At 41.2% G+C, this 14,619-nt stretch overlaps 1 protein-coding gene across 7 annotated transcripts in view; it reads left to right on the forward strand.

Annotated features, from left to right (window-relative positions):
* Positions 1 to 14,619, forward strand: part of focad (focadhesin) — a 240,760-nt gene that overhangs the window by 97,682 nt on the left and 128,459 nt on the right. For all 7 annotated transcript variants that reach the window (XM_069926741.1, XM_069926735.1, XM_069926745.1 and 4 more), the window contains 3 exons: positions 34 to 117; positions 10,422 to 10,566; positions 12,299 to 12,487. In XM_069926741.1, coding sequence (XP_069782842.1) covers positions 34 to 117; positions 10,422 to 10,566; positions 12,299 to 12,487 — 418 coding nt within the window. The remainder of the gene's footprint in view (positions 1 to 33; positions 118 to 10,421; positions 10,567 to 12,298; positions 12,488 to 14,619) is intronic.

Here is a 14,619-nt window from a genome sequence, read left to right on the forward strand (position 1 = left end):
TATGTAAGAAGGAACTGTTTTTGTTGTTTGCAGAACCCCCTTATAGCCAGTTCTGCATATAAAGCTCTCTCTGCTTTCAGCTCTGAGGAACACACAATTCTTCACCTGCCAGAGGAGGTAAGGAATCCACAAATACATTTTTTTCATTTGAGATTTTTTTCCTCCCTTGGATAAAAGAAACAGTGAGTTGCTGTACATGTGTACAGGTGCCTTTTAACATTGGGACCGATACCTCCCGTTGTTCGGAATCTTTTGGAATAATTTTAAAATGGTGGCCCTTTAAGAAAATGCGATGTTGCAATTTAGCACAAAACAGGCACGCAGGATGTTAAATGAATTTAGATAAAATAAACCATAATATCACAATCTTTTTTATTTTAAAGTAAATCTTCAAAGTAAAAACAGCTCAGATCCCCATCCCTGCCAACCCCATCCTCTCTTACCTTCAGTGGAAAGATGACTCATACCCCTGAGCACCCGGTGGCAGCTGGCTCAATGTGGGAGCAATGCCCGTCTTCCCTACCCACAATCCTGCATGCAACTGAAACCACTCTGGTGGGGTCGGAGGGGTGGGTGACTGATGGATGGGTGAGATCGGGGAGGGGGGGGTGATTGACAGATGGCTAGGGTTGGGGAGGGCGACTGACTGATGGATGCTGGGTTCAGGGGGGTGATCGATGGACAGCCAGGGGCAGGGAGGGGTGACCGACGGACGGCTGGGGGCAGGGAGGGAACAACCGGAGGATGGCTGGAGGCAGGACGACCAACGGATGGCTGGGGGGGCGGGCGGGGTGGTAACTGACAGGGGTGGGAGGGTGACGAACAACAGGTGGCCAGCGGAAGGGAGTTGTAACTGACGGATGAGTGGGGGGGGGCAACAAACGGCTGGGAGGGACGGACGGCGGAAGCTAGGATCGAGGCAGTTGGGCATTTTCATTACTGATAAGAGTGTCAGTTTTTTGAGGATGCCGGTGCTCAGAATCCATGATAAAAGGTTAGGTACCTGTATTAGCTTTGGGTGTCAAATTACTTGGATTGCTGCATTAATGTTTTTTATTTTTGTTTTGGCCTGTGCTGTTAACAGGCTAATAAATGCCCATATTGTAAAGTTTTTCTCATGAGACATTAATTGACCCACCCAATTTCAGGATCCTGAAGCTATGCCTGTACTTCCTCTCTGACCCATATCACCTTGCTGAAAAAGGCACCAGACGTGGTAACTTTTTGTGAGCTGCCTGTATGGCACGCAAGACGAACCTTTTAACTGCATCTCTGTGCACAAAACAATAAACACCCACATAGTCCCAGGCTTCCACTGTCCTCCCTTGCTGGAGTTCTCACTTTAGACCTCTGGCCTCCTCTGACCTCACATCCTCCGCCCCCCAGTCCCAACACTACCTACCCCTTTCCTTGTCTGCAATTTACCCTGAGCTCCTCTCTCTCCCTTTCCCACCATTTCACACTCCTTGTACTAGCTCATTCTCCCAATAGACTCACCTATCTTCTCTGACCTCACGCCTTGCTTTCTGCACTGCCAGGTCTTTACCATCTGCTCCCAGTATCCCTCTTTCTGATGCTGAACAGTCAGTGCCTTCATTCCACAGCCACACAGGAAAGACTTCTTGACTCATTGTGTTATCAAGTTCTTCTGTTGCATATACCTCCATGCCGATATCTTTGGCAAGAAGTCCTCCACTGCTCCCCACCCCCCACCACCACTGACAACCTCTTTCTCTCATCTCCAGCATTCCTCTCCATCTTAGATACTCCTTCCAACCTTTAACCTCTCTTGTTGTTTCCAGTTGTCATTTTCACCCACTCCAACCAGAACTCCTCCAAATGCCCAGAACTCCTCTCACTACACACAATCTAAATCTAGTCAACAATCTAGTAGCCAAGAGTGAAGTTCTACATTGCAGTGGCCTGCCGGCAGCTCAGAGACCTCCTAGACTGAACCGACCAGCAAACACAAGGCCCCTGTCTCCTGCGCCATCACAGATCTCATCATAATCAGATCTCTCCTCCATAGTCTCAACTGATAGTACAACCGCATTGCACTTTCCACTTCCATTTTTCACCAAAGATACACAAATGGGACTGTCCTGGCAAACCCTTTTTTTCTCTCTTGCTTTTTTTAATTTTAAATTTTTGACGTACAGCACAGCAACAGGCCAATTTGGCACATGAGCCCATGCCACCTAATTGACCTACACCCCCAGTGCATTTTAAAGGGTTGGAGGAAACTGCAGCCCCCAGGAAAAACCCACGCAGATGTGGGGAGAACATGCAAACTCCATACAGACCGCTCAGGATTCAAACCCTGGTCCCAATCGCAGGCGCTGTAACAGCGTGGCACTAACCGTGTCACCTGTGCTTTTGGTCCACTGAAGTTATCTCCTCATTCTTCCCTTCAGCCCCTTCCAACCTACATCCAGGCTACTCTACCATCTTGACAACTTCTGATTCCACAGCCTCAACTGCCTCATCTTCACTATGGATGCCCAGTCCTTAGCTACATCTATCTCCCATTAAAAAAGTCTTAAAGTCCACCACTTCCTTCTGGAACAGAGCTCAAACAGTTTCCCTCCACACTCCCATCTGGTTCTTACCCTGAATAACTCTTTTGACTCAAATCAAAGATGTAGCTATGGGCACTTGCACGGCTCTGTGGACAGTCCCTGTTTCTAACCTTGCTTGGTATCACCCACTAATATTTTTCTCCCGTTACGTCATTGGTGCTGCTTCCTGAACCTGCATAAAACTCATCAATTTTATCACTTTCACGACTAATTTCCAACCACTCTCAAATTTGCTTGGATCATTTCTGATTTTTTTTTTCCAGATCCTGATTTTCTCTGACTCCATCTCAGAAGAAAACCTCTCCACTGATATTTACTACAAATCCACAGACAGGCCTCTACCCACCCTTTCTCTTGTAAGAGTGTTATCCCTTCCATTTCCTCAATGGAAATACTCTTTTCTCGAGATAAGGACTTGAATTCCTAGATATTATCCTTCCTCATTTCTACCAGTTACAACATGATCCCACCACTAGCCATTACTCTCCCCTTTCTGCGTTCCACAAGGACCATTGCTTCTGTAGCTTCTGAGTTTCCCCTCTCCACCACCCTTTCTAATCCTTGACATTAACACCACAACTGCATTAATTAAACATTTGTTCTTGCACCACCTCTCTCATCACCATCCCGGGACTTATACAGCCCTTCCAGCTGAAGTAAAAATTCACCTCCAACTTGTACTCTGCATTTGGTGCTCCTGATGTAGCCTTCACTTGTCGAAGTGACCAAGTTAGTGACCACCTAGCCTCTGTCTGTCATGGCAATCCCAAGCTTCAAAATGCAAATCACCGTTCCCACACCAACCTATCCATTCTTGAACTTCTCCACTACCAGGGTAAGTCCTATTACAAACTTCAGGAACAAAACCTCATATTCTGCCTGGCTAGACAAAAACCGAATGGTATAAACATTGGATTTTCTCATTTTGGCTGACTGTTTCCTCCTGTGTTTTCTCCTCTTTCTTGTTCCAGTCCTTCCACTTTTGTTCCTTTCCTATACACTTCCTTCTCCTTCCAGTTCCATCCACCACACATTTCATCCACTGGATTCCCTCCCTACCTGGTTCCATCAAATAGACATTTTAAACAAAATTATTATTATAGTACTTAGGAAAGATCTTTTTTGCCTCCTTTCTATAAAAATAAATGGAATTGTGATATCCAGCAAATGTGCAAGGATGTTACCCAATGATTATGATGAGCATATTTGTAATTGGATTTAATTTTAATTTCTGCTGATGTATCCTACTGTGCATAGCATGCCAAAACAATTAGATGAAATTGCCCCATGAGGTCTTTGTTCTGAAAGTAATGGATTGTTAAATAAGCTGTTTGGAGATGATAAGCTGTTGCCATGACTAACCACAGCAAGGGGAAGGTGCTTGATTTAACAAATTTTCAGTTGTGTATAACATTTGACATAACTATATAGTAATTTGGTCCACCCTGGACAGTTGAATAAGTCCCAAATCACTTGTGTTCCTTCTAAGTTCACAGACTTTCTGTGGTCAAGTTAACAGAAGGTTTAGGAGTATTGCTTAATTCAGAGAAGCTCAAATCCAGTACTTCTGCTCCAGTGCACTTGATCATGATTAAGAACACTTCCTCTCATCTGGTGGTGCAAAATCACAAATCTGCAGTTGTTAGGAGCCACACTGGCTCATTCATTTTGGTTTGATAAATATAATCCAATTTAATGCATCTGATTTTCATAAACAGATGCCGTTCAGTATTTTATGACCGTCCCTCCTGTGATATCCACACTCTGACAGTAGTTTGAGAAAATTGACAAATCTGGCACCATTCCTTGGATAATGTCATTGACAAAGAATTCCAATGAAGCTTCATGAATAAAATGTATCCCTCAATATTGTGTTTCCTTTGTTCAGTGTGCTTCAGTAACTCTAAAAAATCATTTTTTTCTTTTACTACACTCTTCTAATTCTTGTATTTTACATCATTATTAAACAAATGAAATAGAAACATTTTACTAATTCACTTGGACACAAGTCATTTGCTTTCTAACCTATTCTGAGTGAATGTCAGACTACAGCAAGAAAATAGGAGCAGGATTAGACTACATAGCTCTGCAATTCAATGTGATAATGTCTTGATGTATGCTAAAGAAATCTCTTGGTGCCTGCCACGTTGACCACCGCCAGTGGGCTGATATCGCCTCAAACCGTGCATCTTGGCGCCTCACAGTTCGGCGGGCAGCAACCTCCTTTGAAGAAGACCGCAGAGCCCACCTCACTGACAAAAGACAAAGGAGGAAAAACCCAACACCCAACCCCAACCAACAAATTTTCCCCTGCAACCGTGTCTGCCTGTCCTGCATCGGACTTGTCAGCCACAAACGAGCCTGCAGCTGACGTGGACATTTACCCCTCCATAAATCTTCGTCCGCGAAGCCAAGCCAAAGAAAGAAAGATGCTGACCTCAACTTTTCTGTACCAGTTCACCATAGCCCTCATTTCCATAATCTTTCAAAAATCCATCTACTTCCACCTTAAATATTTCTAATGATAAAATTTCCTTTACCCCTGGTTAAAAAATTCTAGAGATTCACTACCTCTACAAAAATACTAGCCCATTGGTGTCTTGTATGTCTCAGTAAAATACCCCTTATTCTTCTATTGCCATTAGAACTAGTTTTGATTGGTTTATTTTTCCTTTAGCTATTCCGTTATAGAACCATAGAACACCACAGCACAGAAAGCAGGCCATTTGGCCCTTCTCATCTGTGCTGACCATTATTCCGCTAGCCCCAATGTCCTGCTTCCATTCCATAACCCTCCAGATCTCTCCCATCCATGTATCTATCCAATTTATTCTTAAAACTTAAGATTGAGCCTGTATTCACATCAGATGGCTGTCACTCCCACCACCCTCTAAATGAAAAGTTCCCCTTCGTGTTCCCCGTAAATCTTTTCCCTTTACTCTAAAGCTATATCCTATCATACTTACCTTCCCCAATCTAAGTGGAAAAAGCCTACTCACATCCAGTCTGTCTAAACCTCTCATAATCTTGAAACCCCCTCAATTCTTCTTCATTCCAAGGAATAAAGTCCTAGCCTGTTATAATTATCTTGTAATTCACTTGCCTTTGGATCATTATTAGGGTTGTCTATCTTGGAATTTATTTTTAAATTGGACTTCACTGATTCCTAAAATGAACCATAGTGCAGGTGGTTATGAAATATAGTACCTACCTGTGATTTGAATGTCCTTCACTGGAAAGATGTGCTGACTTTGGTTTCTGGGCAAAGATTTCTAACAAAGTTCTTGATAGTTTAAAATTGTGGCTGTGTAGTTATTAGAACTGACCTTGAGTTTTACAATATGCTTTTCTGTGAGACATTAGTCCAAAATTTTGAAAGGAACTGCATTCCTGCTGTTTTACCTGCTAGAACTCTGTTAAAACTAGAAATACAGTTGGATCTCATTAGGCTTGCATCATACAACTAGGCAACTCTGACCTCCATGCATTAAGAAAAATACAAATGTTTTAGAGAGGATTCAGAGAGTTTTAGAAACGGAAGAAATAGAAGGTTAGAAGTAGGAGTTGAAGGAGATCCTGCAGATGTATTAGGAGTCAGAGGATGGCTTGGTCCCATAAAAAATCAACAGGGCCTCTCTTTGTGTAGAGCCACAGGAGATGTGCGATTATTTCTCATCACTTTACTGTGGAGGAGATGGAAGTCAAGAATTGAATGAAATGAGTTACAATATTTATTTCCATCCATTTTTTTTTAAAGTCACCTCAAATGGAAGGAAATTGGTTAATCTTTTGGGATTTATTTTAAATGACTGATGATAAACTTAAGAATTTGTCACTTTATTGTGCAGGTTATACTCAAAGTAAGAATTTGTATAAATGATATTCTAAGACTGAAATATTTTTTTAAAAATAGGTATCTGAATGGTAATTATCTCTTGGTAGCCAAGTTACTGAGCACTATTGGTTTAAAAAAATTAAAAGAAGCAATAAAATACAATTTTAAAAAAAATTGGCACCTGGATTTGAAAGTTATCCCAGCACATATCAAAATTGCTGTACAATATTTTAGCTTTAAAATAACAATTTGCATACAAGTTACTTCAGATTGGTCCTTTTGTTTTCTTAAGTTTCCAAAGCAGAGCAAAATACACTGTAATACAATGTACATCCTTTGAGTTGGAACAAGTCTGTGGGACAGTTTTGCTGAGCCATCACAGTGAGGATGAACTCCAAATCCTTTTGATTTCGACACAATAGTTCTAGACAACTCCCCGAAACTCTGATCTTGAATCTGGAATAGTATCTTTAGTTTCCCATCCCACAGGTTGCAGTCAGTGAGGATTGGAGACAGCACCTCCTCCATGATCATTTTCCACACTGGGGCCCCGTAAGAATTTGTGTTCAGTCCCCTACTATACTGTCTAGCCAATGACAGTCCAACTCCATCTCTAACCTTGCACATAGCACCATAGTCACCAGCAGCATCTCGAACTATGAAGAGTTGGAGGACAGGAGGAAGATGGAAGGACTAGTGGCTTGGTAATGGGACCACAACCTTTCCCTCTAACATCAACAAAACCAGGAAGCTGGTAAGAGACCTCAGGAAGATGGCTGAAGCTAATTCCCAAGTCCCCAACAATGGTGATGAGCTGGATGTAGTAGATAGGTTTCTTTGGCTTGGCTTCGCGGACGAAGATTTATGGAGGGGGTAAATGTCCGCGTCAATCTCAGAGGAATAAACATTTCCAATGACCTGTCCTGGTCTACCTGCAACAGCATTATGGTTAAGAAGGCACACTAGTGCCTCTGGTTCCTTAGGAACCTGAGGAAATTTGGCATGTCAGCACCATCCCTTAGCAATTTCTGTGGGAACACCATTGAGAATATCCTGTTGGGTTGCATCACTGAGTGATACAAAAACTGTTTTGCCCAAGTCTGTAAGAAAATTTAGAGGGTGTGAACATGGCTCAGGCCATCACACAAAATGCTTTCCCCTTCATTTACATGTTCCACTGACTTAGAAAAAAAAAAAAAAATTCAGCATATTAAAAGATTCCTCATACCCAGCCACACTCTCTTCACCCCTTTTCTATCAGGAAGAAGGTTCACAAATGTGAGATCACCTACTACCAAGAACAGGGTTTTTTTTTTCCCCTCCTGGAGTTATCAAACTCCTGAATGATTCTCACAGTAGTAGAATAATGTTGTACTTTCTCTGCACCAACTGATCTCTCTCTGTAACTGCACTTTTGTATTGTGTCATATTTGCTGTACTATGAGTGGGATGTCTAGCTGACTGCACATAAAATAAGCTTTCTCACTGCACCTTGGTACATGTGGCAGTAAACAAACTTATTGTCATCTGCAAGTAGTAATCTGCCTGAATGTAATGCTTTTTGGATGCAGGAGCTCCAGTCAAGGCATTTCTGACTTGTGATCCTGAGATTTGTTTTGAATTGCACCGTATTGGGTCAAAACCTTGAATTTGATTCCCTAAGTATTCTTCAGTACTTCTATATTGGTGTGGACATGTCTATCTTTATTTTAGAATGGAATTTCAGAGTAAATAATTCGTACAAGCCAGTGGGCAAAGTCAATGTCATCTTTATTCCTCACCATCAGCTCTCAACTTTTGCTTTAGCTCTTTTCCCAGATGAAAGGTGAGAAGTATGGCACTGGTCACAAGAAAGCAAGCAAAACTCAAGTATTTCAACCTGATGTTGTAGGGAAAGAGAATTTGTATTTATATGTTGTCTTTTGCAAACTCCGTATCACACAAAGTACTCAAGAACAACTACCAGCATATTTTCAAAAGTAATCACAGTTAACTGAGGTCAGGATGAATTGAGACAGCTGATTAACTGTTCGTCATAGCTCCTTAAAGGAGTTCTGCAATCCCCAATCATTGCTCCTGGTCTCTTGTTCCTGCATGAGTTCTGTAATGCTCAGTCCCACTGATGGTTCTCTTGTCCCTTTTTTAAAAAAAATTAGCTGATCTTGTAGCAGCATGCAACTCTGTCGTGACTAACTGGCCCTGCTTGTTACACACAGTCAGCGGGGCAGTCGCAACTAAGATGGCAATGCGTATCAATCTCTTCCACTCCAGAACAGAAGTTGGCTGCGCACTTGAGTCAGCGTGACTCAGGTGGCAGGGTGTACATGTGGTCCAACTGCTGGCCTGATAAGCGAGCGCGCGAAGTTTGAATCAACCCTCTGCTGTGGCACTCAAGCTAACAGCCAACGTCTCCAGTCTGTTCCACCACTCTCACACAGCACACTACAGTGGTGACCCCCGATGAGTCTTCAGTTAATGCAGTAGTGTTGAAGCTGCTGACTTTCTGGACCAACTGGCCCTGCACTTGGTTTGGCCAAGTGGAGGCCCAGTTCCAAATTAAGCAGATCACTTCTGACTCCACGAGGTACTTCTACGTTGTTAGTTCACTTGACCAGGAGGCTGCTGCCCGTGTGGATGACCTAATTCAAGCTCCACCTGAGTAGTGTTAAAAACCCTCCTTATCAGCACCTACGGCCTATCCCAACGCAACAGGATGGCAAGACTTTTACACTTAGACGGTCTTGGGAATAGAATGTTAATGGATGATATTTTTGCGCTGGAAAAGGGCCACAAGCAGGCCTTCCTGGAGCAGATGCAGGAAGACATTAGGCTCTTGCTCACCGATGCCAATTTCAGTGACCCATGCAAGGTCACAGCAAAAGCCAACGTCCTCTACTGCACTAAACACGAGAACCCCGAAATAGTCCACCGGGTGACCAATCCGCAACATGAGTCCGCCCGTAAGCCCAAGCCTTCTGGCAGAGCACCATTGCAACCAAAAGAGCTAGACCCCCATGGACCAACAGCTATGGTTCTACCGCTGACATTGAGTAAACACTCTGCTGTGACACTCGAGCTAACAGCCTGCGCCTCCAATCTGTTCCACCGCTCTCACATAGCACACTACAACTTCTTAATTTATAGCAGGGCCATGATAGACTACACCATATCTCTGATCCAATGGCATGGCAAGTGCTTTGGTAGATTTTGGGCCTCTGTAATCAAGAATCCTCTTGAACTGATTTCCATTCAGGATTAATAAAAAATTAGGCCCAACTTTAAAAAAACACTATTTTCAAACTGTACCTGAGGAAGATGAATCTCTGAGCCAAAATATTGATGCAGGACAGATGAAGAATCAGTTGTGTAACTCTTTCTTGAGTTTTTCAAACATCACCTTTATATTTATATTTTTAATCGAAACACTTCTTGCATCTCCTTTGTGCAATGTGACGATCACTGACATAAATGAGACATCAAAGGATCATTTTTGGTCAAGTTGTGAGAGCTGGTTTGCATTTTGTCACAACACACTTTAACATGTGAAATACTTTGGAAGTGGAGGCACTGTTATAAAGTAGAAACCTGGGGAAAATTACTACAAGCATTGCTGTGATCTTGATGAGATCTGTTTTATAAATGTTAAATGTTGAATAAATGTTGTCCAGGCCAATGGGACAACTCTTGCTTTCCTTCAAATTAATGAGCTCTTTAGCATTCACCTCTTTTTGGTGGGGGCGGGGGGGGGGGGGGGTGTTGGCCTTATTATCTCATCTGAGACACAACACTTCCTGCAGTGTAGCACTCCTTTAGCACTGCACTGGACTATCAACACTTTTGTTCTCAAATATCTGCAGCTTGGCTTGAATCGTAAAAAAGCTTCTGATTGGGGCCTGAGTGCTTATAACAGCCACAGTTTGCATCTTCAAACACTAAACTTTAAACAAACTATAGTTTGAAGATGAATTAAAAGTTGACCAATATATAATGTGTTTTTTTTTCTTTAGGTACGGCCAGAAAGAAAAAATGATTATGAAATGGATGATGAGATGGAATTAAATACTGAGGAAGAGGAAAAAGAAGAAGATCTTTCAGTTCCAGGTGCATCATATATAAAGCTGCTTCTAATGACCCCTCTGCCGGTGTTGTCTGGTACGTATTGAGGCCAGTAATTATTTTACTTCCAGTTCAAGCGGCAAAGTTGATCTATTTGTTCAAGCGTGATTCAGGTTAACGTATTGATTTTAGTAGATGACACTCAAGGCTTCCAAATGTCATCGTGAATAACTCCTACAACCACTGATCCCTTGTTTGGAATATTCAAAGGGATTACGAAATCAATGAAAACCTGCACTCAGATGTTCTGGGTAATAAAATTCTCTGTCTCATTTTGTACCCCACCCATCAAAAAGGTCATGCATGTTATGTTGTAAATATCTTTAAATGTCAAGGCTCTGAGCTAATGGACACAGTGTGATGTAGTGCACAACTAATTGGAGTTATTGGACTGTATGCATGGTAGTATTGAGCACCTCCAATTGAGTTGCCCTTGTGCAGATCAAATCTCTACAATTAGACAAGCCAATCATTCATATTAATGAAATGAATCATCAACTCGCGTGATGTTTTAGTACCATTACATTTGGCAACCACCCCTTCCAAGCCTGCCGGACCCAGTGTTTTTTCCTGTTGCTCAAGCCTGACTCTCCAGATAATATGTTGTCATTTACCAGACCTTTCTAAAATATAATTTGATGTTGTTTCATAAAAATGTGTTACTCTAGTTAGTAAGGTAATATTTATTGACAGTGGAAGAGATTAATGTTTCAGGCCTTTAATCTTACACCTGAGGTGAAAGAATTTGGAGGTTTGTGTTTTCAAGGAAGGCTCAATCCAAGGAAAAAATTGATGGAGGGTCTTAGAAATATGTTAGGGAGGAAGACTGTGATAATAAAAAGTAGTGCTGGCTGAGGAGAAAATGGAATGTTATGGGAAAAGTTGTGCAAGAATAGAATCATCTCGACTCCAGGTCTTGTTTGATGGGTGAAAAAGTATAGATGTGATTGACTGTGTCTACATTTACATGTAGAATGTACATTTGGAGCACCAGGTTGATTCGGTCTTTTTATTGAATATAATGCTGTTTGACTTTAACGGATCTAAAACTGTATCCTCTTTCCTCAGCTGATGTGAATATGACACTATATTAATGAAAAAGTGACCAAGGATTTCATGTGGGAGTTTTTCCGTAAAGTTTCCTTTAAAAGTTCCTTTATGCTCTATTTTTTATTCTTTAAATTCCATTGAGTTATAAATTCCCGTTTTATTAACTAGAGTCTCTTGAAGTGCCAATTATTGCAACTGCAGTGCAACAGTTTTTAAACAAATAATGTTTGTTGAATGATTTATTATGCTCTTTTTTCTTTGCTTATAGTTTGATAACAATAGCATGCAATAAATTGGTTTTCTTATTTTGATCACTCTAATATTTAGTTGCTTTTAGATATGCAATTGCACTTAGATCGAGATTACAAATTATTTTGTTTTAGACTTATGGCTAATTTTCTTCCTGGTTGCTCTAAAAGGAAGAACACGCATTCTTCTCTATATCTAATGATAATTGTTTGTCCTGAGGCCACTGTTGGCAACATAGTGATTAATCACTAGAAGAGTAAAGAGTTAAAAGCATTTGTCTCCATAAGTCAAGCATCTGACTTTACTTACTGGCGGCTTCCTGAATAAAAGTTTAGGCAGAGGTTAACTCAAAGTCATGATGACACATGGGAGTGATTGTCTTGGCCACGCTGTATAAATTTGAACTTGCGATACTAATTTTGTTCTTTATGACAGCCAGAAGTAGCACTTTTTTGACCTTTTATTACAGCTTTCGAAGAGTTTTTGTCATCTCTCGTGAACCATGAATTAACTGCAATGCCCAGGGGAGTGTATTATTCAGCACTGCAAGGAGGATCTGTACGTTCTGACCAAGGAAAGACGGTAGCAGGGATTCCCAACTTCATGCTCAAGACCTATGAGAAGAACAAACAACCTGGACTGAAATCTGGGCTGGCAGGTGAATTAGCTATTTGGGAAGTGTTCCTTGGTATTGTGAACTAATCTTCTATTACCAGAGCTTTCACAAATGCAGCAAGTTCATTTGTTGCACGGCCATTTGACATTCATTCATGTAATGTAATAATAATCATTCCTGATAACTAAAAATTATATGCTTAAACAGGTTTTTTCTATCCTTAAAGAGTTTTATTGCATCAGTATTTACTCAGGAAACTGGCAAAGTGTATAAGGAAGGAAGGAAAATAAGCAATAGTGTCATGAAACATATAGAGATTAAAGAGAAGGAGATACTTGCTGCCTTACAGCAAATAAAGGTAGATAAATCCCCCAGACCTGACATGATATTCCCTCCAATCTTAAGGGAGATTAGTGTAGAAATTGCAGGGGCCCTGGCTGAAATATTTAAAATGTCTTTGGCCAGGGGTGAGGTGCCAGAGGATTGGAGGATTGCTCTTGTTGTTCAGATGTTTAAAAAAGGCTCCAAATGTAATCCAGGAAATTACAGGCTGGTGAGCCTGATGTCAGGAGTAGGTAAATTATTGGAGGGTGTTCTAAGAGATTGGATATACAAGGGTTTCAACAGCCAGAAGGTGATGAAGTATAGACAGCATGGCTTTGTGAATGTTTAATGCATCTTATAGGGTTTTTCAAGGGGGCTACCAGGAAAGTTGATGAAGGAAGGTGGTGGATGTTGTCTACTTTGGACTTTAGTAAGGTCTTTGACAAGGTCCCACATGGGAGGTTAGTTCAGAATGTTCAGACACTAGGTATCCATGGAGAGGTTGTAAACTGAATTCAAAATTAGCTGAATGGGAGAGGATTAAGAGTGGTAGTGGATGATTGCTTCTCAGACTGGAGGTCTGTGATTAGTGGTGTGCCTCAGGGATCAGTGCTGGGACCATTCTTATTTGTTGTCTATATCAATGATCTTGATGATAATGTGGTAAATTGGATCAACATGTTTGCTGATGACTCTAAGACTGAGGTGCTGTGGACAGGGAGGAAGGCTTTCAAAGCTTGCAGAGGGATCTGGACCAATTGGAAAAATGGGCCAGAAAATGGCAGATGGAATTTAATGCAGACAAATGTGAGGTATTGCATTTTGGAAGGACAAACTAAGGTAAGACATACACGGTTAATGATAGGGCACTGAAAAGTGCAGAGGAAAACAGGGATCTGGGAATACAGATATGTACATAATTCCCTGAAAGTGGCATCACATGTAGATATGGTTGTAAAGAACGTTTTTAGCATCTTGGCCTTCATAAATCAAAGTGAGTATAGGAGTTGGGATGTTATGGTGAGGTTGGATAAGACATTGCTGAGGCCAAATATGGAGAATTGTGTGCAGTTCTGGTCATCTAATTACAGGAAGGATATCAGTAAGATTGAAATAGTGCAGAGCAGCTTTACTAGGATGTTGCCCAATCTTCAGGAGTTGAGTTACAGGTAAAGATTAAACAGGTTAGGACAGAGGTTCTCAACCTTTTTCTTTCCACTCACATACCACTTTAAGTATTCCCTATATCATAAGTGCTCTGTGATTAGTAAGGGATTGTTTAAGGTGGTATGTGAGTGAAAAGAAAAGTTTGAAAACCACTGTTTTAATCATACATAATTGACTTGTTATGTGCATGGTTTCATAACTCGAAAGGAAATGGGCCAATGACAATTTTTTCTCAAGCAAAATATTTCAGTAACAATTAGGTCTAGAGAAGTAATTCTCAACCTTCCCTTCCCACTCACATACAACCTTAAGAAATCCCTTGCAGAGCATTGATGGGATAGGGATTACTTAAAGTGGTATGTGAGTGGAAATAAAAAGGTTGAGAACCACTGGGTTAGGACTTTATTCCTTGGAACATAGAAGAATGAGTAGAGATTTAATAGAGGTTTACAAAATTATGAGGGGTATAGACAGAATAAATGCAAGTAGGCTCTTGCAAGGATGGAGACATTTTTTGAACCTGTCCTGCTCAGTGATACATTTCCTATAGCTGTATGACTTCAATCTCGCACAGTGCTCCATGAGTAGTCTTACCAATGTCTTGTACAGCTATAACATGATGTCTGCATTCCTGTGCTCATTGCCATAATTTCAAATACTGTAATATCAGCCAATTTGTAAAA

This window comes from Narcine bancroftii, chromosome 1 (assembly GCF_036971445.1).
Source record: "Narcine bancroftii isolate sNarBan1 chromosome 1, sNarBan1.hap1, whole genome shotgun sequence".
Lineage (NCBI taxonomy): Eukaryota > Metazoa > Chordata > Chondrichthyes > Torpediniformes > Narcinidae > Narcine > Narcine bancroftii.